At 47.5% G+C, this 26,327-nt stretch overlaps 2 protein-coding genes across 2 annotated transcripts in view; one reads left to right on the top strand and one right to left on the bottom strand.

Annotated features, from left to right (window-relative positions):
- Positions 1-1,751: 1,751 nt before the first annotated feature.
- LOC311363060 (phospholipase A2-like) lies at positions 1,752-5,122 on the top strand (the record flags this gene model as incomplete). The annotated part of the gene is made up of 4 exons (XM_084482986.1): positions 1,752-1,800; positions 2,906-3,053; positions 4,539-4,670; positions 5,008-5,122. The coding sequence occupies 4 exons, from the start codon at positions 1,752-1,754 to the stop codon at positions 5,120-5,122; spliced, it is 444 nt and encodes a 147-aa protein (XP_084339112.1).
- A 4,010-nt stretch (positions 5,123-9,132) lies between these two features.
- Positions 9,133-26,327, bottom strand: part of ppp1r3c2a (protein phosphatase 1 regulatory subunit 3C2, duplicate a) — a gene marked incomplete at both ends in the record, with an annotated part of 118,141 nt that continues 100,946 nt past the window's right edge. The window contains one exon of the mRNA XM_084483266.1: positions 9,133-10,630. Coding sequence (XP_084339392.1) covers positions 9,133-10,630 — 1,498 coding nt within the window. The remainder of the gene's footprint in view (positions 10,631-26,327) is intronic.

Here is a 26,327-nt window from a genome sequence, read left to right as displayed (position 1 = left end):
AGAGCTCCGCAAGGAGAAGTCCGTTGCACTTCTTATACAGTGGTAGACTGGTCTCTGTCTGCCACAATCGTATTGGTTAACCATATGGTAGTAAAGGAGACATAGCAGTGCCTTCTTAGTTGGAGCCTTTGACCCTTGACCTCCCCAAGGGGCTCAGGGAAAAGGCACACATCAACAAATGGCAGTTAAAGAAACAGAATGTGAAAATATCATTTTCCCTTTACAGAGTGCCTGTGGATGATGGCTGCTTTAAGCAGCCTCACCTGGCCCAGTCTGACTGGACTCTGGGGCTGGGTGAGGCTGCATACCTGTTGCACAGTGAGTCATCAGTGTACACAATAAACCAGCTGTCTCCACACACGCTTGCAGGGAGAGATCTCCTGCGTGGCAGTATGGCGCGCCATGGTCATGTGTCATTGCCTGCAGCCTTTACAATAAACCGGATTTCCAAATCCACCACCCCCTGTCTTGTCCTTGTCTGGAGGAGCCCAGCTGAAGCCAACTAGGCAGAGTGTGGCAGCCTCCTAGGTGGTGCCTAGCAGCGTACATTAAAGTAGCCAATTGCTCATTGTTTGAACACTTAAGTACAGGCCACTTACACCTGCAGGCATAGCTACACGGTCAGTCTTTTAAATCACTGCTCCACAGAGTTTTGGAGGCCATAAAACTGAAATATTCAAAATATTAATACTCATACTCAAATATTACACATCATAGCGACGGCGACGATGCTTTTGTCCAACTTCCAGTGAATTCAGATGGAGATTGGAGTTTGAGGGTGTCTTCAACTAGGATGGACTCCAGACTCTGGACACTGGACACTGGGTATCAAACCCGGGCTCTTCCATGTGAGAGTTGAGCACACAACCTTTTATCCTGACCCCAGTTACTTCTTACTTTGGTTTGAAATATCAGCTGAAGACTACATTGAAATATCGAGTGTGTCTTCAGAATCTGGGGGAAAGTTGAAACGCGTTTGTCTTCGTACACAGATGCAGCTTGAGTCCTGTTGAGAAATACACAAATACCAGGAATAGCAGCGGCCGTCCGAGTGTGGGATTTTCCTTGTGCTTGTACACATGTTGTACACAGTTGTGTGCATTCCACTGACAGACATAGGTGTGTGTGTCAAGCTTTGTGTTTGGACTGGACGTCCTACTCCAACGCATCACACGGTCACTTCAAACCATCCAAGCGTTGTTAATTATTCACTCTTCCATCTCGGCCGCACTGCTTTGTCCCTCACACGCATATCACATGAGTGAAAGTGTGACCACATTTCCAGAATATCAACATTCCACTCCCAAGTATTGGTGCATTTGATATGAGATATATTCCCATGTGAAAGTGCTTGTTCACCCTTGTACATGGTTTGGTTTTACTCATAAACTAGTTGACCAGGCTGTGTACCAACTACAGCCTACATACCCAGATACCACGCAGTGTGCTCACATCTTTAATTCAACTGACAATGACACATTAAGGTGTGTGTGTGTGTGTGTGTGTGTGTGTGTGTGTGAGCATGTGTGTGCATGTACTTCTGCACAGTGCGTAAGTATGTGTGTGTTTGCCGCCCCCCCCCCCCCTCCCCCGTGCACATATGCTACACTCTCATTCAACATACGTTTTCTGTGGGCGTTTTTCAAGGTTTTTCAAGGTCTCCGCAGGCTATAAACGCCTGGGACGGGGTCACTGGTTATCTCTCCGGCCCCCCTCTCTCTCTCGCTCTCTCTCTCGCTCTCTTGCCAAGCATGAAACTCCCTCAGCTGTTGGTCCTGGTGGTGGCGGGCCTGTCTTACGGTGAGTCAGTTCAGGTGGCGTGGTTCTGTTATTATAATGACCTGGCTTTATTCATGTTGATGTGTTTAGGCAGGGCTGCAGGAGCTCTGGAGGTAGAGCGGGTTCGCTGGTAACCAGTAGGTTGCTAGTTCGATCCCCGGCTCCTCCTCCTAGCTGAGTGTCGAGGTGTCCCCTGAGCGAGACGCCTCACCTCCTCAAGTCTCAAGTCTTTCAGTGTAAATGTGTTGTAATAAAATACACATCAAAATAGAAAGTTACCCATCGGCATTCCACTTCAAAGTGTTGCTAGAAAATAAAGTAGTTATTTTAGTACTGCAAAGCTGCTGGGAAAGAGCAGTTCCACACCTGACTCACCAACCAGTTTGCCGGGGTTTCACCCAGAAACCACTTATTTCCCAGCCCTACATGTGTGTGATACACATCTGTAGGTGTGTGCACACAATAGGTTTGTTTATACAACCGCCAAACGCATATCGGAGGTGTGCGTGTGTGTGTGTTTAGCTGTTTGTGTGTCTCTGTGTTTATATATGTATCTTTATGCATGTCTGTGTATGTATCTGTGTGTATATGTATATGTGTTTTTAAATATATTATGTGTGTGTGTGAGTGTGTTTATGTGTATATTTCCATGTATATAATGTTTATCTGTATATCATGTATACATGTGTATGCATGTGTATATTGCTATGCGTGTATCTATCATGTATATATTTATGTGTGTGTATCTGTCATGTATATCTCTAATCTATCATGTATATCTCTGTGTGTGTATCTATCATGTATATCTCTATGTATGTGTATCTATCATGTATATCTGTGTGTGTGTGTGTATCTATCATGTATATCTTTATGTGTGTGTATCTATCATGTATATCTCTAATCGATCATGTATATCTCTGTGTGTATCTATCATGTGTATCTCTATGTGTGTGTATCTGCCATGTATATCTTTATGTGTGTGTATCTTTCATGTAAATCTCTATGTGTGTGTATCCATCATGTATATCTCTATGTGTGTGTATCTATCATGTGTATCTGTGTGTGTGTGTGTGTGTGTGTGTGTGTGTGTGTGTGTGTGTGTGTGTGTGTGTGTGTGTGTGTGCAGCCCGTGGTGCGGACCTGAGAGCTCTGAACCAGTTCTGGAGCATGATTGTGTGTGTGATGCCTGACAGCTGGCCGATGATGGACTACGCTGACTACGGCTGCCACTGCGGCCTGGGCGGGTCTGGGACCCCAGTAGATGACCTGGACAGGTCGGACACACACACACACACACACACGCACGCACGCACGCACGCACACACACACACACACACACACACACACACACACACACACACACACACACACACACACACACACAGACAGACCCACATCTGCCTGCATGCACACATGCCCACAAAATATCATCATAGATGTATTCTAACCAAACACATGTTCCTGTTAACTTGGGATGTCCATGACACTCTGAGGTGGTCCACCAGTAAGACTCCCCGCCATAACGAGGTTGCTTCAAATGGCCCAACGTCTCCTTTTAGCATGTAGCCTACCCCCTACACCCCCTACCTGCTCCCTCATGTAGCCTACCCCCTATACCCCCTACCTGCTCCCTCATGTAGCCTACCCCCTATACCCCCTACCTGCTCCCTCATGTAGCCTACCCCCTACACCCCCTACCTGCTCCCTCATGACATCTATCCAAATAAATCCCAGAGGGTCCCAGGAGATGAAAGAGTCTGTTGACAGTGGTCCAAATCAGATAGGGCTGCGAGGAGGCTGTGGTTAGGACTACGGGCTACTGTGGCATCATATGTCCTACATGATGTACGCCTCGCACCTCATAACCACAGGCTCCCTTTAACCAGCCTGGTGGTGTGTCATAACCACAGGGTCCCCTTAACCAGCCTGGTGGTGTGTCATAACCACAGGCTCTCTTTAACCAGCCTGGTGGTGTGTCATAACCACAGGGTCCCCTTAACCAGCCTGGTGGTGTGTCATAACCACAGGGTCCACTCAACCAGCCTGGTGGTGTGTCATAACCACAGGGTCTCTTTTACCAGCCTTGTGGTGTGTGTGATAGCATCTAGTGAATCAACTGCAGACAATTCCATACTCAGAATCGGTGTTTAACAACTTAATAAACATGAAGTGGTTGTAAAGATGCTCTGGATACATCACAAGATCACATCAAACTTTATTTATAGATTGCTTTTCCTGCAAAGCAGTAATCCAAAGACCTTATCGTGTGAAGGAAGTGAAAGGAAATTGGTTTAAGGAATCAGAATGACTGAGAACAATCAGAGGAATGTGATGTCCCCTAAATGTGATGTTGTGATGTTTACTCTCAGAGTACCATTTCCTCTAAATGAAAATGTGACTCAGTTAGTGTTTCAGTTTTTACACACAAAATGTGGATTTAACTTAAATGTAATGTAACCTTTCCACTCAATGGAGCTAAGATTTAGTGTACTATATCTACTCTGTCATTTGTACCTACATTCAGTCTAATATTTTAACTTAATGTAAATGTAGCTTACATTTACTGTAACATTTACTGGAAAATGTACCAAAAAAGTTAACGTCACCTACATTTCGTGTAACGTTTCTGTCAAATGTTTGTGTCAAATGCATACATTTAGTGTAACATTCCCCCCCTCCATGTCACATGTTAGGGTACTGTCGGGCTGTGTTGGTGTGTGTCACATGTTAGGGTACTGTTGGGCTGTGTTGGTGTGTAGGTGCTGCCAGGTCCATGACCAGTGCTACAGTGACTCCATGCAGCACGATGCCTGCTGGCCCGTCTTCGACAACCCGTACACCGAGCACTACTTCTACACCTGTCAAAACCATGAGGTCACCTGCACCGGTCAGTGCACACACACACACACACACACACACACACACACGTACACACGCATGCGTGCATGCACGCACGCACGCACGCATGCATGCACACACACACACACACACACACACACACACACACACACTTACACATACACACACACGCACACATGCACACACGCACACACACGCACACACTCACACATGCACACACGCACACACACGCACACACACACACACACACACACACACACACACACACACACACACACAATATGTTATTATTAGTTTGGTATTATTACATGTCTCTGTCGCTCTCTCTCGCTCTCACTCTTCCCTCTTCTTTCTGTGGTCCACAGCTAGAAACAACCAGTGTGAGAAGTTCATCTGTGAGTGTGACAGGAAGGCCGCCGAGTGTTTTGCCCGCTCCGAATGGAACCCAGAGCATGAGCACCTGCCTGGGAAACATTGTAAATAAAGGCCCCTGCTTTGAGAAGGCCGGCTACACCATGGACCCCATACGCCCTGCTGCTTGGTGCTCTGCGTCGAAGCTAGCTGTAAATAAAACACCATGTTGGAAAATACTCATCCACTACATCCAAAGTCAGTTCAGTTAAGTTTGAGTAAAGGAGCATATGTACAATTTGTAATATACCAAAAAAACGATGAATGTGTGGCCGTTATTAAAGGTTTTCTGTCACTTATCTTTTGTTTCTTTTCTCTTCTCATTTTAATTTCAGTAATTGCTAATTCAAAACATATGTGCTGCTCACTCCCATGTTTGTTCCCACAGCAACCACACACCCTCCTCCCACAGAAACTCTCTCTCTCTCTCTCTCTCTCTCTAACTCTCTCTTTCTCTCTCACGCTCTGTCTCTCTCACTCTCTGTCTCTCGCTCTCTCCCTCTCACTCTCTGTCTCTCGCTCTCTCTCTCTCTCTCTTTCTCTCTCTTACTCTTTGTCTTGCTGTCTCTCTCTATCTCTGTCTCTCTCCCTCTCACTCTGTCTCTGTCTCTCACTCTCACTCTCTGTCTCTGTCTTTCTCTCCCTCTCCCTCTCACTCTCTCTGTTGTATTTCTGTTGAGGCGATGCACATGAATACCTTCAGAAGTTCTTTTGATCTTTTTGTTGAATGATGTAAACCATATAAAGGATCCAGTTTTCTTGTAAGACAAGGGAAGCCATAAAAGGCTTCAAAGACACCGCAAACTAATTATATTATTAAATCGAGACTCCCAAAGAGACTGTTTGCACAGCCTGACCCTCATAGTGTATCGTGAGGCCTCCCCTCTCTTGTATGTAAAGAGTGTGCACGTGATGCCTCCTCCCCCTCACTTGTAAGAGTGTGCACGTGATGCCCCCCCCTCTCTGGCACATTAAGAGTCTGCACGTGATGCCTTGGTACGTTAAGAGTGTGTGCACGTGAGGCCTTGTCTCCCCTGGCACCTGAAGAGTGTGCACGTGATTGATGTGCACGTGACGCCCCTGTCCACCTGACCACATGAGCCGTGAACGCGGCTCCTCCTCCCGTTGAACGGTCAATAACGTGGAGGAGAATTCTCCCACCGCGTCAACGGTGTGCGCATGAGGCCCCCCCGACACCTCAGCACGTGCTGAAGAGTGTGAGAACCCGCTGGTTAGAAAAGCGGCGTGCAAAGGCCCTTAGTCATTAACCATTCAGGTGTGGCTCAGGCTCACGACCCCCTGACGGGCGCGCCGGTGTCGAGGTGTGAGGGCACTGGGGAAGCGGGAGATGGGGAGCCAGATATCCTGGCCTGGTGCCAGGTGGATCAGGGAATGAGAAAGAGGAACCGGCCCAAGCCACACGTCGGCTGATTCATGGCACCGAGGCGTCGGGAGGGACAACGCCCACCATTCACAGCCCCTGGGCTCCTCCCCCGCGCTGTCAATCAAACCAGAGGAGGCGCTGACGACCACACCCATGGCATGTGCCTACATGACTGGACACACTGTTCCCGCGCCGCGGCTGCTGCTGTTGTCGCCATGGCTACCAGCTGCGGTTCCTGTGTTGACATCGCCTGGGGGGCCTTTTGATCCACGACCACAACACACTGGGACAGGAAGAAAAGGTAGAACAGGCCCCTCTGGAGAGACCAGCCAGACTACAGGCCTCCTTTCTGGAGAGACCAGCCAGACTACAGGCCTCCTCTCTGGAGAGACCAGCCAGACTACAGGCCTCCTCTCTCCTCTCTGGAGAGACCAGTGAGACTACAGGCTGCCTCTCTGGAGAGACCAGCGAGACTACAGGCCTCCTCTCTGGAGAGACCAGCGAGACTACAGGCCTCCCCTCTGGAGAGACCAGCGAGACTACAGGCCTCCTCTCTCCTCTCTGGAGAGACCAGCCAGACAACAGGCCTCTCTGGAAAGACCAGCCAGACACCAGGCAGCCTCTCTGGAGAGACCAGCCAGACGACAGCGGTCTCTAGAGAGAGAGCAGCCCGCGCGTCCTGGCGTGACCCTATCCTGAACCGGCCGTCCGTGAGAGACTTCTTCAGACGGGTCATGATGCCTTTGAGGAACACAACGGTTCTTTATGACACCTGACTCCCGGCTTGTTTCGCTGCCAGGGCGAACAAAAGTGAGACGTGAACAACACGTCAATCATCCCTGAAGGAGGGAGACCCCCCCTGCCTCTGGCGGTTCCTGCCGGCGCCAATGCAACGTACTGACGTCACAGCACTTTGTTTGTTTGGCCTCGCTCTCACTCTCTCTTCTTATTGCTGGATGGTATGTTCTTGTGGTTTGTTGTGTGCTCTTTGCCGCAGGCTATTTATATATAGTCCAACGGCATTTTTATTCACCTGGGCCTGAACCATCACAAACGTGTTTTCACAAGCTACCATTGAGCAAAGTCTAACAGTTAATAATAATAATGTGGCAGGATAGTTTTGTGGACCCTTCCCCAGCTGAAAGCTTTTGGTTATGAACCCTGATTCTCCAAAATCGGTAGGCCTGCTAGAGCAAGATGCCCCCTAACCCCTATCTGCTACTCAATGACATGGATCTGAGTCCACTGTAGGTTGAGTCACCGGTGCTACAGTGATTCCCTGCAGCGCGATGACTGCTGGCCTGTCATAGACAACCAGTCAACCGAACATGGCCATGGTGCATGAAGAACAAGGATGCATTAGTCGAAAAAATAAATGCTCCAAAATTGCATGCCCTCACTGGAGAATTTCTGAGTCTCCACTTCCGGACATATCAGAGGAAGACAGCTCTCTAGAGTCACTACTTCAACACGTCTCAGGAGAAGATAGCTCTCTAGAGTCACAGCATCAACAAATCTCGGGAGAAGATAAGAATTAAGAATAAACATCAGCCACTACAATGACAGGGTCAGACATCATGTCATCAATGGCATCTTTTGGTACAGGAAGTGGATGTGGTTCTCTTATAAGACTCTTATAAGACAGTTTCAGTATAAGGGTCTTAATAACTTAATAACTATAATAATAACTCTGACTCATGGTCTCTCCAGGAGTCAGTAAGAGGGGAATCAAGGTTCACTCACCATATCCCGGCTACAGAGACAACGCTGGATTACAGCCCACTTGCTACCAACAGAGCTGTTAATCAAGGCACCTTCCACCCTCCTCCACCCACTACTTGAGGCACCTTCCACCCTCTTCCACTACTTGAGTGGGTGGAAGAGGGTGTTTAGCGTAAAAAATAAAAGAGCAATAATAAGATATTTGTTTACTTATATTTGTTTATATATGTATATTTTAATGTAGAGAACAAGAGAATAAACCACACTCGCACAACAGTGATTTAAATGAAGAACAATAAATAATTTATTATAGATATATATCGATATAAATACATGTATAAAACATTACAACAAATTTTCACATTTTGACGGTAGTTGGTCTCTGTCTTAGTAGCTACCTTACGCACAGCTCACTGTGGACTCCACCATATACATCATTGTACACAATAGGTTTCTGTCTCACCAAGCCACAAACACACTTGCAAACTCATCCTCTCTCCAGGACTTGTTCCCTTGCAGTCCTTTTCGTCTGTTTACACTTTATATGGTAAGACATTGCATTTGAATAACATCTGCTTCATTTGTAGAGTTGCAAGCTGTTTGCAACTTAAATGTACCAGATTTTGCTTCCAATCACAAATGAATCACAGACTCACATTCAAATGAATCACAATGTTTTAAGACACTGAATTAAAATTACTACGCCTACGCTGTTGTTCGTGTCTCATCATAACTTTCTCTTTCCCTTCACTTTTTCCAACTTCACTTTAGTGCCCACTCTGTTACTTGACCGTTGATGTGGCAATATGCTTCATTTAATTAACTCATGCCAACAAAGTTTGTAGCGTCGCAAATTGTTCACAATGTTTTCCCTCCATTTTGGTTCCACCTCATTTGCATTCTGTTTGCTGACACATTATGTGCTGAGAATTGAAATGACCCAAAGCCTCCGACATGTAACCAAACGTTTTTGTTTTTTACAGCGATTGGCCAGCAGGGCGGCCGGAAGAATTCCAACTGCCTGCAGCTCCGCTCCACAAGGGCCGTGCGTTGATGTTGTTCTTCAATGCAAGGGTGGGGGAGGAGGAAGGGGAGGCGGAGGAGGAGATGGGCAACAGCACTGAGCCAGGCTTGGCAGTCCACGAGTGCATCTGCTTGGAGTCCTCTCTCTCCATGCACGCTACCCTGTAGTTCTTCATTGCAAGGGTGGGGGAAGAGACGGGGGAGGAGGAGGAGGAGGTGGGCAACAGCACTGAGCCAGGCCACGAGTGCATCTGCTTGGAGTCCTCTCTCTCCATGCACGCTACCCTGTAGTTCTTCATTGCAAGGGTGGGGGAGGAGACGGGGGAGGAGGAGGAGGAGGAGGTGGGCAACAGCACTGAACCAGTCCACGAGTGCATCTGCTTGGAGTCCTCTCTCTCCATGCACGCCACCATGTAGTTCTTCATTGCAAGGGTGGGGGAGGAGACGGGGGAGGAGGAGGAGGAGGAGGTGGGCAACAGCACTGAGCCAGTCCGCGAGTGCGTCTGCTTGGAGTCCTCTCTCTCCATGCACACCACCCTGTAGTTCTTCCCCGTGTTGTTGTCCCAGTAGACCTTGACCACGCCCCCTCGTGCGACCCGCACAAAGAAGCAGAACTCCACGCCGGCGCTGGGGTCCAGCAGGGTCCGGGGCAGCGGCAGGTGGAAGGCGAACACGTCCGTCTGTGTGTTCCCGCAGTTCTGCAGCAGCAGGGTGCAGGGCACGTCCCGGTGGCTCCTCCAGGAGTCGAAGGTCAGGCGCACGTGCACGGCACGCTCCCCGCCGCCGCTGCTGCGCGCCACGCGCACCGAGCCCATCAGGCCGCGCTCGGTCACGCTGCAGCTCTCTAGCCGCACCTGGGCGTCCTTCAGGCCCGAGGAGAAGTCCGGGGTGGGCAACGTGGAGGCCAGTTTCAGCTGGTACTGCCGCAGCTTCCCCGCGGCGGTGGCGTTAACCGGCGGGGACCCTGGCGGGGACCCCGGCGCGGGCACCGTCGCCGGGACCTGTGGCCTCGCCGCCAACGGAGAGCAGGGGAGCTGGGGTTTTATGAGCTGGTGGCGGGTTCTCGACAGCGTTCCGGAGACGGTGCTCTGGGCAGGCTCGGGCACGAAGTGCTGCACCTCGGTGAGGGCGAGGCCCCGGGCGTCGGCGAACACCACCCGCTTCTTGACGGAGCCGGCGCCACGGCGACGCAGGCTGCTCCGCGGCTCCCAGGTGAGCGAGGAGTCGGGAGAAGAGGACGGGGTGGAGCTGGGGGAGGAGGAGAGGGAGGAGAAGGGAGAGCCGGAGCAGTCGGGGCGCTGCGTGTCTCTGGAGGGCTCAGGGCGCAGGGCCTTGAGGGGCCTCAGGGTGGACATGGTGAGCAGGTGGTACAGGGGCTGGCTCTGGGAGAGGCAGAGCTGCAGGGCCAGGTCCATGGGCTGCTGGGGGGGAGGAATAAATGCAGGGAGGACTCTGAGGAGAGGGAGGGAGAAGAGGGGGTGAGTGGAGGTTCAGCTTCTCTGTCTTGGTCGCGACACTAGTTACGTACACACGCCACGCTTTCATTTATTTGCATTATTTTCAGCTTGAATAGCCGTACAATGTTGTACGACTGTATTCATTTGTGCATAGTGGTTGGATTACTGTGCATGCATTTGTACATTTTTACACTGTTTACTTCACATATAATGTCCATCTGTACAGATTGTTTTACCTCTCTGTGTACAGAGGTAAATATATGCCATATGTTATCCTGTGGTATAATCTGTGTAAACTAATAAGTGAAAACATCTCACCTGCTACAGTTCATTTCGGTGCGTCTGTGCGTGCAGTCTGTAAGATCACAATGTCTGTCAGAAGAAAAACAGGATTACTATGCAATCAGGATCCCAGGTCATTTCCAGGCTTGTGTAATACTTGCGATATCACACAAACTATGTTCAGGGACAATAAGGACAATAATACCCCAGCAAATATTTTTTAAGGATCTTTTTATTAAGTTAAATGTTATTATTATTATTGTTATTATCCTCCAAAATGTTTTCTTGCTTTTCAGCCATGTCCACTCTGAAGATATATATATTCACGACACATATTAAGATGATAATATTTCAACTTACCAAATATTGAATCCCATTGTAATAGTTATAAGAAAGAATGGCTTGTGTGTACTGTCTCTGGTGTGTGCTCACACTCTCACCTGAGACTATATATGTAGGGAGAGCCCAAGACCTGCCCACAGAAGTAAAGCAAGGAGGGACAACCGATTAGCATGATTCATCAGCCACATTACGATCATGCATGTGCAATGACACCGTGTTGAAATTCTCCCTCATGTCCACTGAATTAAAACCCAACTCCTCATGTGCACGGAATCAGCACTGATTTCATTTGCCATTGTTTTTTACTTGAGGTGCAGCAGAAGTAGTTGCTAGTAGCCGTTGTGGTAGTAGTGGTAACATTGTAACTCATTCCTGGAGCAGTTGTACTTTTGTTTACTGTTTCGTCGATGCAATCCGTTTCTGTCTGCTTATCTCTGTTTTCATTTCTCCCTCTATACGTCATTCTGATTTTTTCTATCATGGTCTTGGACTCTTCCTCATGGCACAGAAGCTTCTGGATTTCCAGGTCGTCTGATCAGACCCCTTCAACACAGAGAGCACAACGGCATCAGAGCCCATACCTAGTCAGTCCTTCACCTGACGTTTTATCCAAAGCCACTCACAGTGATGTTTGTTGCATTGCATTTGTGTACTTTAATATACTGTGAAGTACCGGGCCACTTTATGATCCATACTGTTATTACCGTTTGTGTTGTCTTCCATGTTTGTTCTGTTTGTCTTTACTTTTGCATTTAACTTAGCATAGGTTTTAGTTTTCCACTGCTGCTGGGCTGTTGTAACAAAGGAATTCATTAGTAAAGTTATATAAAGTTAGTTAAGTTATCTATCTATCTATCTATGATGCGCATGTAGGGGTGAGGGCTTATTTCTCCAGGATGCCTGCAGGTAAGGCTGAGGACATCCTAACCACAGTCTATCCTGCCCTTTTAGTATTTTCAATATCACTCTCATGATGAAACTGGAGCTTGTGCACCCATACATACAAAGAGTAAAGTAAAGGTCATTCATCTCAATTTCCTAATCTTGTTCCAGTTGATTTAGACTTGACTTCATAAAGCCTAAGGCTACCAACCATTAGCTGAGAAATGCTAACCATCTCCTTCGGCCCATTGAGGGCCTAGCTATGAGAGAGAGAGAGAGAGAGAGAGAGAGAGCGAGAGAGAGAGAGAGAGTGGGAGAGAGAGAGAGAGAGAGAGAGAGAGTGGGAGCGAGAGAGAGAGAGAGGGTGGAGTGATGAGCGGGCCGTAGATCAGGCGTCACATTTTCTCTGCCGAGGTCGATCGAGGACATGTCTGCATTCCAGCTGTGGCGGTTCACCGTGTGCAGGCTGGTCCGCTGAGTGAGTGCTGATACACTGGGCGATGCCTACCTGCATTCTTTAGTGTGTGAGTCTGTCCCAACACAAAGGAAGGCGTGTGAATGTGGCTGTGTTATGTGCGTATGTGTGTGTGTGTGTGTGTGTGTGTGTGTGTGTGTGTGTGTGTGTGTGTGTGTGTGTGTGTGTGTGTGTGTGTGTGTGACTGTATGCATTGATGAGGGTGTGTGAATGTGGCTGTGTGTGAATGTGGCTGTGTGTGTGGTAGTGTGTGCAAGGGAGTGTGGGATTAAAAAAGGATATAATATACAAAACACATGTTTGGTAGTGCAGTCATGAATCCTAAACAATTTAGATGGATCAAAGTTTGGTTACATTTCACTTTGTTAGTCATTTACAGACCAGGTCTATATCATAGTGATACAGTACAGACCAGGTCTATATCATACTGATACAGTACAGACCAGGTCTATATCATACTGATACAGTACAGACCAGGTATATACTGCTACAGTACAGACCAGGTCTACATCATACTGATACAGTACAGACCAGGTCTATATCATACTGATACAGTACAGACCAGGTCTATATCATACTGACAGTACAGACCAGGTCTATATCATACTGACAGTATAGTCCAGGTCTATATCATAGTGATACAGTACAGGCCAGGTCTATATCATAGTGATACAGTACAGACCAGGTCTATATCATAGTGGTACAGTACAGACCAGGTCTATATCATACTGACAGTACAGTCCAGGTCTATATCATACTGACAGTACAGTCCAGGTGTTCTCTATGGGTGACCTCATGGAGCCATGAGACATGCTGATCCAACATGATTGCTCACTCTGTCAATCATGTCTGTCTGGCTACTTACTCGTGTCATTCTGTGTGTGTGTGTGTGTGTGTGTGTGTGTGTGTGTGTGTGTGTGAGAGAGAGAGAGAGAATGTGTTTGATTCCTAAGGCCTAGTTACAACATGCAAAATCAGTAACACACATATGGACACAAACTACACATAGGGGGAAATGTGGAGAGCATTTTGATTAATGCTGCATTCATATAGAAAAAGCTAAAAAAAAGTTGCAAAATGAATGGAATAATAATTACGTAGTCATTTGGAGGAACCAGAACCTTTCTCCTTTTTTATTAACGTCTTTGACCAGAACCCACGCATACGGGAGACATATTGCGGAGACACACAGATCCACACGCATATGCTAATTAACAAATTAGTTGCAGGTTTCCGGACAGAGGGAGGAGGTCTGTTTAGTTACACAGTGCGATGCAATGTTTGTTCTTACGGCACACGGGATAAAACCCAACTCATTAAACCCACAGTACTCTAACAAACATCAGAGAACGACTCTTCTAATTACTATTAACTTTGATGTCGGATGTAGTTAGCGAGTGTGTGACGAGCCGTTACTCCGGCAATTAAGCAGGAAGAGGAAGTCGGAGGTATGAGTTTGGAGCTACGGTCGTTGTGTACCCAATTAGTAGGCTTGTTTATTCTTTGTAGGTCTATACGTCTTGTTGACGTTGTGTCGCTGTTTTAATTGTTCATCTTCTCATTCGACAACATGGATGGCGAATGAAGTAATTAGTCTTGTGTCCAAAGGCTTTGTATGAATTGATGTGATTATACACACACATTATGGAATACATGAGTAGGCAACCTAAAAGAGCCTTTATACTTAACTTAACTACTTAAAACCATCAAGCCTGTTTAACCAATTCCATCGCTGAGTGTAAATCTCATAGTGTCTACGTTTTTCTTAGATGATGATGTAATGCTTTCCCCTCAGCTATGACGTCAGCGGGTAACCCAGTCGAATAGACGCATGACGGCATGATGTTGTTAGACTCATCACTATGGCAATGTCGCAGAATACATTGTTATAGTACAGAGCTGTCTCGTAACCTTCTGGAAATAAGTGATTCATAAGTGACTTGATTCAGTGATTCAGACGTAGGCCTACACCGATCAGCTCGGCCGCCTACGCTGTTTATAAGCTCAAGTACAGAACAGAGCTTTCAATAAACATTGAGCAGAAATTCAATAGCAAATAATAATAATAAATAACATTCCTTGGATGTCAACAATAAGCCCTCATTGAAAAACTGCTAATTTAAACACAAATCTTCTCTCTTTTTTAAGTCTTTTTTGCTGGGTTTGTTGACAATGTTTGTTTTATCAGTGGTTTATGATATAGGTGGTTTAAAGAGATGTAGGCCTACTTAGTGTCCATGTGAGGCTCATTGGTGGAGGCTACAAACTCCCTGGCCGTAATATCCTTTGTCCTGCTCTTTTTTTTCAGAATCTGTTCTCATATCATATCTGAGTTGGGCTTTGCTGAATCCCATCGTCCTAAAACTACTGGGTCACGACAGAGACCACTACGGTAGGTAGGACTAACTTATATACTCACAGACAAACCTCTAAGAGCCTTGTTTTAAGAATCAGAGCAAAGTGCAGGAAGAAAGGCAGTTTTTCAAACAAACTTGTTTTGCGCTCTCATTGAGTCACAGTTTTATTATGCAACCCCGAGAAACTTAGCATTCAGGCTCAAGGTGCAAACACCAGAACCTGACATGACTCTACTCTTACTGATGTCTGGAAGTTGTAAACATGTCTACAACTTCACAAAAGGATGCGTGAGCGGTTATTTTCAGCTGTCTGTCATCATACTTAATACAGTGTGTTTTGATGACCACTCGTATGTTTCCCAGCTCCTGGATTATTCATTAATTATCTTTGGATGAATTGTTCTCCCAGGCCTCTGTCTGCGTCCCACGGGAGCTAATCTGCCAAAGCCGGTGCGATGTGCAACCAACACGTTTAGCCGTTTAAAACTGGGACAGGGTTTGTGGTTTCTGTTTTCTGTTGCGTTGTATTGTTGCCCATCTTGGCACCTGTCCCTGGTGTAGCTTTCTCCCCTCTGGGTTTGGCCCTTTGAAAATAACAAGTGATTCGACTGGACCTAACACGCACACATTGACGCTATTATCGCTAACTGCATAAAGGCTTTTATTGGAAGAATATCCTTCATTTAAATAAGAGTCTTTTGACACAGAGGCTCGGGCCCAAGCTCTAAACTGGAAGGCTTTTTAAATACAGTTAGCAGCCAGACATCTATTCAAGGGCTCTTTTCTACGCACGGCGTGGCATTCATTTAAATATATTTGATGTATTTTGAATATGAGCTTTGGAGCTACAATGGGCTCAAAGTCAAAGCCTCTCCCAGGAAGGACACCTCCTATCTCCATCCTCTGCACCACCACCTGTTCTCCCGTGTAGCCGGTATAGGAGAGCAGATTGGGGTGAACGCCACCCGGTGCCGGTGTGACGCCGACGGTGTAAACGCATTACTGACGCAGCGGGATCCAGACATAGCACCCTGTCAGAGCCCGACGCATATTAGCACTGCTCCTGCTGCCCTGACGCGGATGGGGTTCAGCAGATGGGCGCCATCTAGTGGCGGAGAAGAGAACTTCTCTCGAATGTATGACAGTAAAGGTTTCACACGTCCAGAAATGAATGTCAAATGTCCGGACAGTGGTGTTTTATGAGCCGCTTTTCAAATGTATTTCTACGTGTGTATGAGTGCGTTCGATGCATAAGTTTGTTCATAAGATAAGTCTATTAATCATGTGAGGTAAAACATATTAACAAAAAATAAAAATTCACCAGGGCCCTTTTTGATTTATCTGGTCTCACTTTTCTACCCAGTCCTTTCTATGTCACACGGAGCAATCGTGTCTGATACAAGTCCTGTTGGGTTAACAGTGTTTTGCTGAACGTGAAGCGGATTATGCGGTCGGTTAACATGTCTATGCGGAGGTGAAGTTATGATGCACAGAGGATGGGCGCTCAACCGACGAGTCGTCGTCGTTCTTTTATTGGGACACTCTGTACCACACGCCTTTCACAGTTGGCATTCAGTACAAACCGATCCGCCGTTAAACACCAGGACATACAGGGCGTGGGAATGACACAGATCAGACGCCATCACTCAGGCAGTTGGACGGACAGAATCAGGGGCGTGTCCAAGGGGAGTGCCACTTTTTTAAACTACATATAATGTGTACATATGCATTTTTTTTTCCTAATAAATCCATTCAAATATATATGCACACAAAAGTAAACGGTGGAGTGGAATAGGTTGCACTCGGTCACACTACTGCTGTTACAAATCATTCAACGTTATGACATGTGCGTGATCCACAGTTATGCTCTTGCAATGCGAAACATGAAACACAGCAATGAAACGTGCCCAATAAACGACAGCGGCAAAGTGTAAAGAATTTGAAAGTAGGCTAAATGTAGTAATTGAAGGAGTCTAATTTCAAATACCACTTCATTTAGCTGAACTTACTTTAGGACAACTTTGCTCAATCTATTGCTATAGCAGGTCATTTACTTTCGTGCCTTTTCATGCCTTTTCAAATATAAACATCTTAAATAGGGTTGGGAGAGTTTATTTCTTTATTCAACTTTGGTGACATTCCTTTAAATTGGTCACCGACGGGACTGGAGGAGAATCGGGGAAGACCTGAATCTTATAACCAGTCCCTTCTTTTAAAAAAATAAATCAAAAACCTTTCCAGCCTTTATTCTCATCCCATGGGTTGTTCAGTATCTCACTCGACGCTTCCCAACCAGTTCTGTTGTTTGCCTGCAGTGTCGCCGATGTCCACTGGGTGGCAGAGAAGCGCCATCCAAAAAACTTCCCAAGTTTCATGTTTTGTGTCGTCGGGTCATTGAGAAATCATAAACACAGCACAAACGTCATACACTACGGGCTCTGGGACAAGAATGGCCTGGAGGAAGCAATGTATGTGTCACTGTGTGTCTTTTTGTCTGTCTCGATCAATCTGATAGAAACCCTGGGAAATACTTTATTTCCTTTCCACTAAGCCAAGCACTTTAGTGACCTTGGGCAGAATGCAGCAGATGATGTATGTTTGCAAAACACTCTTAACAACTCCATCGCTGCAGAGTGTAGCTTTACACAAAAACACCCCCCCGCCACCCGCTTCTTACTCAATACAATCAGGGGAGGATTAAAGAAATGTTCATATTTCAATCGTGCATCTTCACTGTACCTGCGTTTCTGTTTCATGTCCCTTAGCATAGTTGGGCGATGGTAATGTATTTTCTGCCAGCTAGATTCATCAACAGTTTGCCTAATTAATACACACCCGTCTCAAACCATATGTATGATTATCTTCCAGAGATGGATCAAACTCAACATAAATACAGGCACGAAAATCCCCACGCAAAGGCACCAGAGCTACCAGCTATATATGTAAAATGTATAGTTTAACATTTACACACACACACACACACACACACACAAGCACACGCACACGCGCACACACACACACATACACACACACACACAGTAATGAACGTTAAACGGATTTCCCATCAGCAATAGTTTACCTTATTATGCTACGGTCTGCCTTTTTAACAAAAGCAATCACCCTTGCTGTTTGTTTGCTGCCGACTTGCCGCGTTGCCGTGGGTTACGATCCCTGAGTCTAACGACGTAACGCGGCATTGTTGGCGGTGCGTTCACATCAAACACAATGTGGGACCTTTGCGCGACCTTGGCGTGTCACAACAAGGACACGAGTGGCGCGGTGAGGCTGTCGCGTGCACGATGCTGCGTGCGTTTCGCTGTGGTGCAAAACGATCACAAGTGAACGACGGCTTGGCTTCTTTTTCTCTCCTCTTTCCTTTTCTCTTTATCTTGCGGTTACCAGCCGACCCACTCTACCTCCTGAGCTAATGCCCCCCCCCCCCTCCCCCCCCTAATTATTTTTAATGAAATAATTGCATCCCAATCACACACGGACAAAAGAATAAAACATGATCGAATCGGATGTGAAATTGAATAACCCAAAATATGAGGAGTCCCAGAATTGCTTCTGAAAAAAAAAAAAATCATTATTATTTACCTAATGAAGTTTATTACAGGGCTGTCAGACAGACGAGTGCTGTGAAGGCCCTCTCGCACCCCACTGTGCCAAACTCTGAGTATTTCCTCGGTCTTCTAATATCAGGCGCTGGTCGCTCTTTGATGTTCACGGCGGCTCTCTCCACGCCTCCCCTACCCCCTGACCCCCGGAGTCTATACTCGTACGGCGGGAGCGCGGCTGGGGAAATAGTCTTCAAGTGGTTTTGGTAGAACTTTGTCCACGGCTGCTCGTCTAACCCGTTGTGGTTATATTTCCGACGGAGTAAACAAGTTTGTCGCTGGGGCTGAGAGATGCGACGTCGTTCTCGCCTCGAGCCGACGGCGCCGGCTCGAGGCGATGTATGAATGTGTATGTATGAAGTATGTATGAAGTTATTCTAGGTGAGAACGACGTCGCGTCTCTCAGCCCAGCGACAAACTTGTTCACGCGACAGAAACACAGGATCAAACGTCCTTCTGATGCCGTTGGATCCCTCCCGCTATTCTTTATCTGCCGTTGTCCTATGATCACCTCTCTCGCTTTTCTATCTCTCGCTCTTGCTCTCTCTTGCTCTCTCTCTCCCTCTCTCTTATTTAATCTCTGGGTCTTTCTCTGTCTCTCTTCTTTTTTCTCAGGGTCTATCTCTCGCTCTCTCTCTCTCTTATTTAATCTCTGGGACTGTCAATCTCTCTCTCTTATTTCTTCTCTGGATCTCTCTCTCTCTGACTCCCTCTTCTCTCATTTAATATTTCTCTTTCCCCCCTCGTTTCATATATTGGTGTCTCTTGTCTCCACTCTCTCTCGCTGTCTCTCTCTCTCTTCTTTTATCTCTGGGTCTCTCTCCGTCTCTCTTATAGCATATCTTGCTCTCTCTCTCCTCTCTCTCGCCCGTGGCCGGTCACATTCATCCCGACTGGATGAATTAGCATACTGCGTTCGGTCTATTCTTGAATCTTGTAGCCTTTCTCTGTTGTATGAAGTTATTCTTAAGTCTTTCATTAATGCTTCCAGCCATTCAGTCATTTCTTCCTCTGCTACTTTCGTTGTAAAGTGCTTTGGAACAGCTTTTGAACGGTGCTTTTCAAATCCAGTTCTTATTGATGTGATGATAGACCTGACGTGTGTGTGTGTGTGTGTGTGTGTGTGTGTGTGTGTGTGTGTGTGTGTGTGTCTGTGCTTATGTGTGTGTGTGTGGGGGGGGTGTTTAAGGGCAGGTTAAACAGAGCAGGAACTACCATATGGGGTGCAAGTGGAGTCACTTCGGTGCATATTTGTTCACATATATAACTTATAATCATATAATATTCATTGGGTTCATATAGCGCATTTCAAGGCAGTTGAAGCAGTTAACTGTGGGTCTGTGTGTGTGTGTGTGTGTGTGTGTGTGTGTGTGTGTGTGGGTATATTCAGAGAATAAATTGCGCTGTCCATATGTTTTTATTGGATGGTAAGTCGCTTTAAACGGAAGTGTCTGCTGGAAGATTTAATTATGCGCTGTATGTACGTTTTCTTTTAGCTCGTTATGGGAGCAAATTGCAAATAAATGTGAAGTGTCTACGTATGTGATGCACACATGCATAATTAAACACAAACACACACACACACGCATGCACGCACACACACACACACACACACACACACACACACACACACACACACACCCCCATACACACACACACTATGCTCATTTTGGTAATATATTTTCCAGTGATTTCAATTATAAGTGCATCTTGTATGAGTGTCAAGGCACGGTCGCGTCTCCAGCTGTTTGCTGGTTCGTCTTCACCACACACACCCACACACACACACACACACACACACACACACACCGTACATCGACGGCACTGACATTCACTTACCGTGTTCTGCCTAGGAGTCACGTGTGTCTGTGTGTTAATGACGGCACGGCGTCGCAGATTAAAACGGTTCTGTGGCTGCTTGGTGCAAGTTCTATCTTTCTATCTATGTTTCTTTCTTTCTGTTTATTTTGTGTGTGCGTGTGTGTGTGTGTGTGTGTCTGTCTGCCTGCCTTTCTTCTTATTTCTATCTTTCTAACTTTAATAATCTTTCTTTCAATTATTCCCTTCGTTTTAGAAGCGGTTCCCTCGTCAGAGCGCATGAAAGGACCGGCTAATACCGTGCTCTTACCTCCCGTTAGAAGAAGGATAATTATATTCTTCAATAGGTATGGAAATATGAACTAAAGTTAGTATTTCACAATAAAAGTTCGGAGACGTTTGTAGAGTTAAAGAACAGCGACGGCGTAGAAAGCCCATGTCAGCCTTCTCCTGTTCTGTGTTCTCCTCCTCGTCTCCCTCCCGTCGTCTCACCCAATGCACGGCGGACGCAGAAAAGACCTGCCAGCATTTCAGTTCTCCATGAATATTTGATTGTTAAAGAATTGCCCCGAGGGAATGGACTGCGACCAAGGTTAGGTTTTGATTTGCGATTAAACTATCAAGAAATCAATTTCATCTGCTTTGAATAATTTAAGGTTTAATGGAATGAGAAATGGAGAGAGGGGCGTCGCTCAGAGACAGTTTGAAACAGGGGAGGAGGGATTTGTGTGTGTGTGTGTGTGTGTGTGCGTGTGCGTGTGTTTGCATGTGCCTGCAGACACACGTGTGTGTTTGCGTGATTGCCTGCATTCAAATGTGCGTGAATGATAGAGGGGGAGCCCGGAGGCATGTGTGTGTCAGCAGAAATGCGTTGAGGTATGTGCGCCTGCGTCTGTGTGTGTGTAAACATGCCACTCATGAGTGAGTCCTACTACTGTGTTGCATTGTGGGTAGGGAGCCGGTGAAGTCCCAGCGGCACCCGGCATATTAATAAGTTGTCTCAATCCGCGGGTCGTTGACAACAGCCCGTCAATCAAACATTGGGGAGCTGCTGGTAGATGAAGCTGTGCATGGCCATCTCTCCTCTTCACACAACCGACGCCATCTTTTAACTGGTCGGTGTTTCGAATAATCTTTATACGAATCACACTGTTGATATACTGTGGATAGAGAGCGAGAGAGAGAGAGAGAGAGAGAGGATGGAAATGGACAGATAGAAAGAGGAAAGAGTGAATGATGGATAAGAAAAGGTCATACTTTATTGATCCAAGACCGAGGCAATTTCTGCGCCACAGCAGCAAAGTACGAGGCCGCAGTAGGACGCGTTAACGACTGAAAGCAGAAACACAAAAGGTATATAGAAGACATGTCTAGGAACACAATACTGGAGAGGAAGGTGTGCGGCAGCAGTGGCTCCACGGTGTGATTAAACGCCGGGGCTGGAGGCCAGACTCAGTTCATCCCCTGGTCCGCTGTCCTATTGAGCAGAGGTGGGGCTCTGCAGCCCTAAGGCCGCGCACCGCATCGGGTTATGGACTACCTCTCTCTCCCAGCCGCCCCCCCCACTCCCCCCCCCCCCAGACAGCTTGAACGCTGAAGGAGGGCTGTGTCTTATATTCCCGTAAGGGAAGATCGGTCACAGACCTCGGTCACTCGGCGAAACCATGATGGTTCGTCGGCACGGGAACCTACTAGAAACGTCAGGGGTAAAACAGACAAGTACATGATTATGCGTTGTAAATGCTGCTCCCCGAGAGGGGATCTCCAAGACATCGAAAGATAATGTGTTGAGATTCTTGAAGGTCTTCCCTCCCAAAGCACCGATATGTACAGCAGGTGGCTCAGGTTTATCACGAGCTGTTGTAACACCCGTCCATTTGTGACGTTCCAAGCGCACGAGGGACAGATGAGCTCTCCGGTGGACCGTACCATCTGCATGGACACCCCCGAACGTTCACTTGTGATGTCACAGGTGGATTGATTTCTTAATCAATCCAATCTTAACCAATCACATCACACCTGGTGGTAGAGTATAGGATTCCTCAAAGGGAGGGATTTGGACACCTTTTTATGTTCTTGTTAATATTATTTCAGAATTGATGTGGGTGAAATTCTCTTTGAGTTCAAAAATCGCTCTCTTAAAATCAATTTCAAACCCGACGAATACAAATATTACAAAATACAGTAATATTTTGTGTAACTCCGTGTGTGTGTGTGTGTGTGTGTGTGTGTGAGAGTGTGTGTGTGTGAGAGTGTGTGTGTGTGTGTGAGAGTGTGTGTGTGTGTGTGTGTGTGTGTGTGTGTGTGTGTGTGTGTGTGTGTGTGTGTGTATGACAGTTATGTGTGTGCGTGTCAGTAATCTTCACCGGTGCTTTAAAACAATGAGCGGTACCCCTCCCCCCCCCCCCCCCGCCCCCTCCTCTCCCCCGGAGCTACGGCGCCACGGCAACAATAAGCGTGCGAGTCGTCAGTTTCGCGCCCGCAGCGGACCAACCCACGACTCCACCGCATCTCATCTAAAGGAGCGAGCGCTCTCAGTGTCACTCTGGAGTCCTGCTCAGCTCCTCACCTGTTGGCTCCAGTCAACAGGTTTGCCGCTGATTGCGTGGGAGGTGAAAGTGGTGGTTGAAACGCGTGACACGAGTGACACTTTGTCTTGTGGGGGGGAGGGGGGTGTGTGTTGACGAGGAAGCGAGGGCGACGGGTGGGGGGGGTGGGGGTTGGGTATTGACACACGTTCAAACGGAGACTGATTGGTTGAATAATTACTCTGCACATGACTCTATTACGGGGCACCCTGGGGTGCCCACGCCGTCCCCCCCCCCCCCCCCCCCCCCGGTGATGATGGGCGGGTAAGGTTTCCACCGGAGGCCTTCGTGCCGGCTGATGACGGATGGCGAGCCCCCTCCCCCCTCCCCTCCCCTCCCCCTCCCCCCCGCCAAAACAACACACCACACCCACACCGTATCTGAGCTCTCTGGCTTCCCTCTGATCGAGGTCTCGCCGCGGCGCTGGATTCAATTTGGGAAAGTTTCCAATCGCGTTAGGGAGTCGGTGAGTCGCCCTGGAGACGCCCTGAGTGACTGGGTGAGGAACGGCGCGGCGGCGGCGCCACAGCTGTTGCGCCATTAAAGGACCCCCAAGAGGGGGGGGGGGGGGGGGGGGAGAGAGAGAGAGAGAGAGAGAGAGAGAGAGAGACCCTCACAACCTCCTGCTCTTAGCCTTTCCCACTCGACGACGGAGCTTTCCTCGTCGCTAGGGGTCAGGCTCACGAGTGACGGCAGATGGATTTGCGCCACCGGCCCGCCACATAACAAACGCCCTCTGTCTTCTCTCTTTTCTTTATGCTGTTTTGTTCTCAGGTTTATTGGATTTGGGGGTACACACCCGGGCCTAGGGCGCGTACGTCGTGACGTCACGTCACGCTTAATCAGGCGTTGAGTTAAACGAGACGCTGCCATCAGTCGTCGGGTAGAAAAGAGGCGAGTAAGATACCTCAGGGCGTCGGGCGCGGAGAAAGGCAGAAAAACTGTCAACCAAAGAAGGATCATGAAGACTCTGTTTCCCCCTGTGGTTGGTGTTTCTCCTCCGCCTTTAGCTGACAGGCGGGGCTCACAGGCAGCCAGCGGTTACCTCGAAGGAGCGTAAATAAAGGCAGGAACAAGGATACAGGCGAGGCTCGTAATGCAGGCTATGAAACGCAATAAGAGACATACTCATTTTGTCTCTCTTTTCCTCCGTCTTTCCTGTTGCCCTCAGGGGGTTCCTGTGTGTGTTCTGTGTGAGGAGGGAGACGCGGGCGTGAGTGTGCGTTAAGTTTCCAACTCTAATTGAATCCTTTGTTCCTCCGGATCGGGGCCCCCGGGGGTCGGTTAACGATTCGTACGGAGAGGGCGGGAATGTGCCGTCAATTAAATATATCTTCATGGCACATGTCTCAACATAGATTTTGTTTGTGATGTGTTTTTTTAATCTTGTGAGCACACACACGCATACACACATACACACACAGATAGACATACTCATACACACACATACACACATACATATACGCATACACATGTATACACACATATGGATACACATACACATACGCATGCACACACGCATACACATACGCATACACATACACACACACACACACATACACACACACACACACACATACACACACACACACACACACACACACACACACACACACACCTGCGGAGGTTTGTTGTTTTCTGGGCTACTTATCTTGATTTCGTATAAAAGGAGATTAGAATGTAACAGATAATTTTAAGAATTATATCTCGACGTGACCTTAAGGTCCCTGGTCTAGCTCAAGACATGAAAAATAAATATTTTATATAAAAGGTTACTCATAATACGTGTCAACGTACAATCCATTTCATTATCTATCTATTACATTTTTTTTATTTTGTTTCCCAAAGCCATACTTTTTACAACATGCATTTTAATGATATACTAGTCCCATATATTTAATAACATAGCAAAATAGTATTTTGTTGTCAAAAATTGCTCTGCTTTCAAAATGCCATATTTGAACATGGATATATTAATTTCCATATCCATATCAAACATCTGTTTGTCTATTTACATTCCCCGTCTTTACATCTCCTCTGGTGCACATTAACTCCCGGAAGCGTGTTTGTTTAAGTTGCCACGGAGACAAACTCCGTCAGACAGCGAAAATGCCGTCTTTCTCTTGTCAACAGTGATGATGTGTTCTCCCTCGCGCTGTCATCGCCCCCGACAACAATATCACACTTTTAGCCAAGCATCCGCCTCCTCCTTTGCTCTGAACCCCCCCTGGTTTGGTTTGGGGGCTTCTGTGAGTTTTTGGTCAGCGTGGTTGGATGTGTGTATTTTAAGGCAGGGGCCTTTGGTGATGCTTCTGTCCCGTGGGCGATCACGTTCCACACAGCAGAGGGAGAGATCCATTTAGATCAGAGACAGGCCTGAGACCCAGACACACTCCAACTCCAAGGGTAGCCCTCTCTCTCTCTCTCTCTCTCTCTCTCTCTCTCTCTCTCTCTCTCTCTCTCTCTCTCTCTCTCTCTCTCTCTCTCTCTCCCACTCTCTCTCTCTCACTCCCACTCTCTCTCCCTCTCCCACTCTCTCTCTCTCTCTCTCGCTCTCTCTCTCCCACTCTCTCTCCCTTTCCCACTCTCGCTCCCACTCTCTCTTTCTCTCGCTCTCTTTCTCGCTCTCTCACTCACTCCAACTCTCACTCCCACTCTCTCCCTCTCTCGCGCTCCCTCTCTCACTCCCACTCTCTCTCCAGCTCCCTCTTTCGCTCCCACTCTCTCTCGCTCTCCCACTCTTGCTCCCGCTGTCTCTCTCTCCCTCTCTCTCCCTCGCTCTCGCTCTCGCTCCCAATCTCTCTCCCGTTCTCTCTCTCGCACCCACTCTCTCTCCTTCTCCCACTCTCGCTCCCATTCTCTCTCTCACTCCCACTCTCTCTCTCTCTCTCTCTCTCTCTCTCTCTCTCTCTCTCTCTCTCTCTCACCCGCTCTTCCTTCCACCCAGAGCCGTGTCCCCCTGGGAGTGTCCTGAAAAGAGCGTGGGAGGGGGGGCGCCTGCTGGCTCATGAGCCAAAGCCATCTGTTACATTTTATTTTGGCAAAACAAAGTTGTAGAAGGTTTGAAGGTTCCTGCAGCTACGCTCCAATCAGACCTCAACGGCTCCTAATGAACCACTCAGTACAGGACCTGGATGGGGATTAGACAATGTGTGTGTGTGTGTGTGTGTGTATGTGTGTGTGTGTGTGTGTGTGTGTGTGTGTGTGTGTGTGTGTGGAAGCAGATGCCAGTTGGAAAATATGGTCACGTCCAAAAGGGTTGTGATCCACTGATCTAGTGTGTCGGGGCGTTCTGGCTGTGTGTGTTGTGTGTTGTGTATCACCGGCTGTG

Source organism: Micromesistius poutassou (assembly GCF_964030765.1).
Source record: "Micromesistius poutassou genome assembly, chromosome: 18".
Classification (NCBI taxonomy): Eukaryota; Metazoa; Chordata; class Actinopteri; order Gadiformes; family Gadidae; genus Micromesistius; species Micromesistius poutassou.
This window is presented reverse-complemented; position numbering and strand designations above follow the sequence as displayed.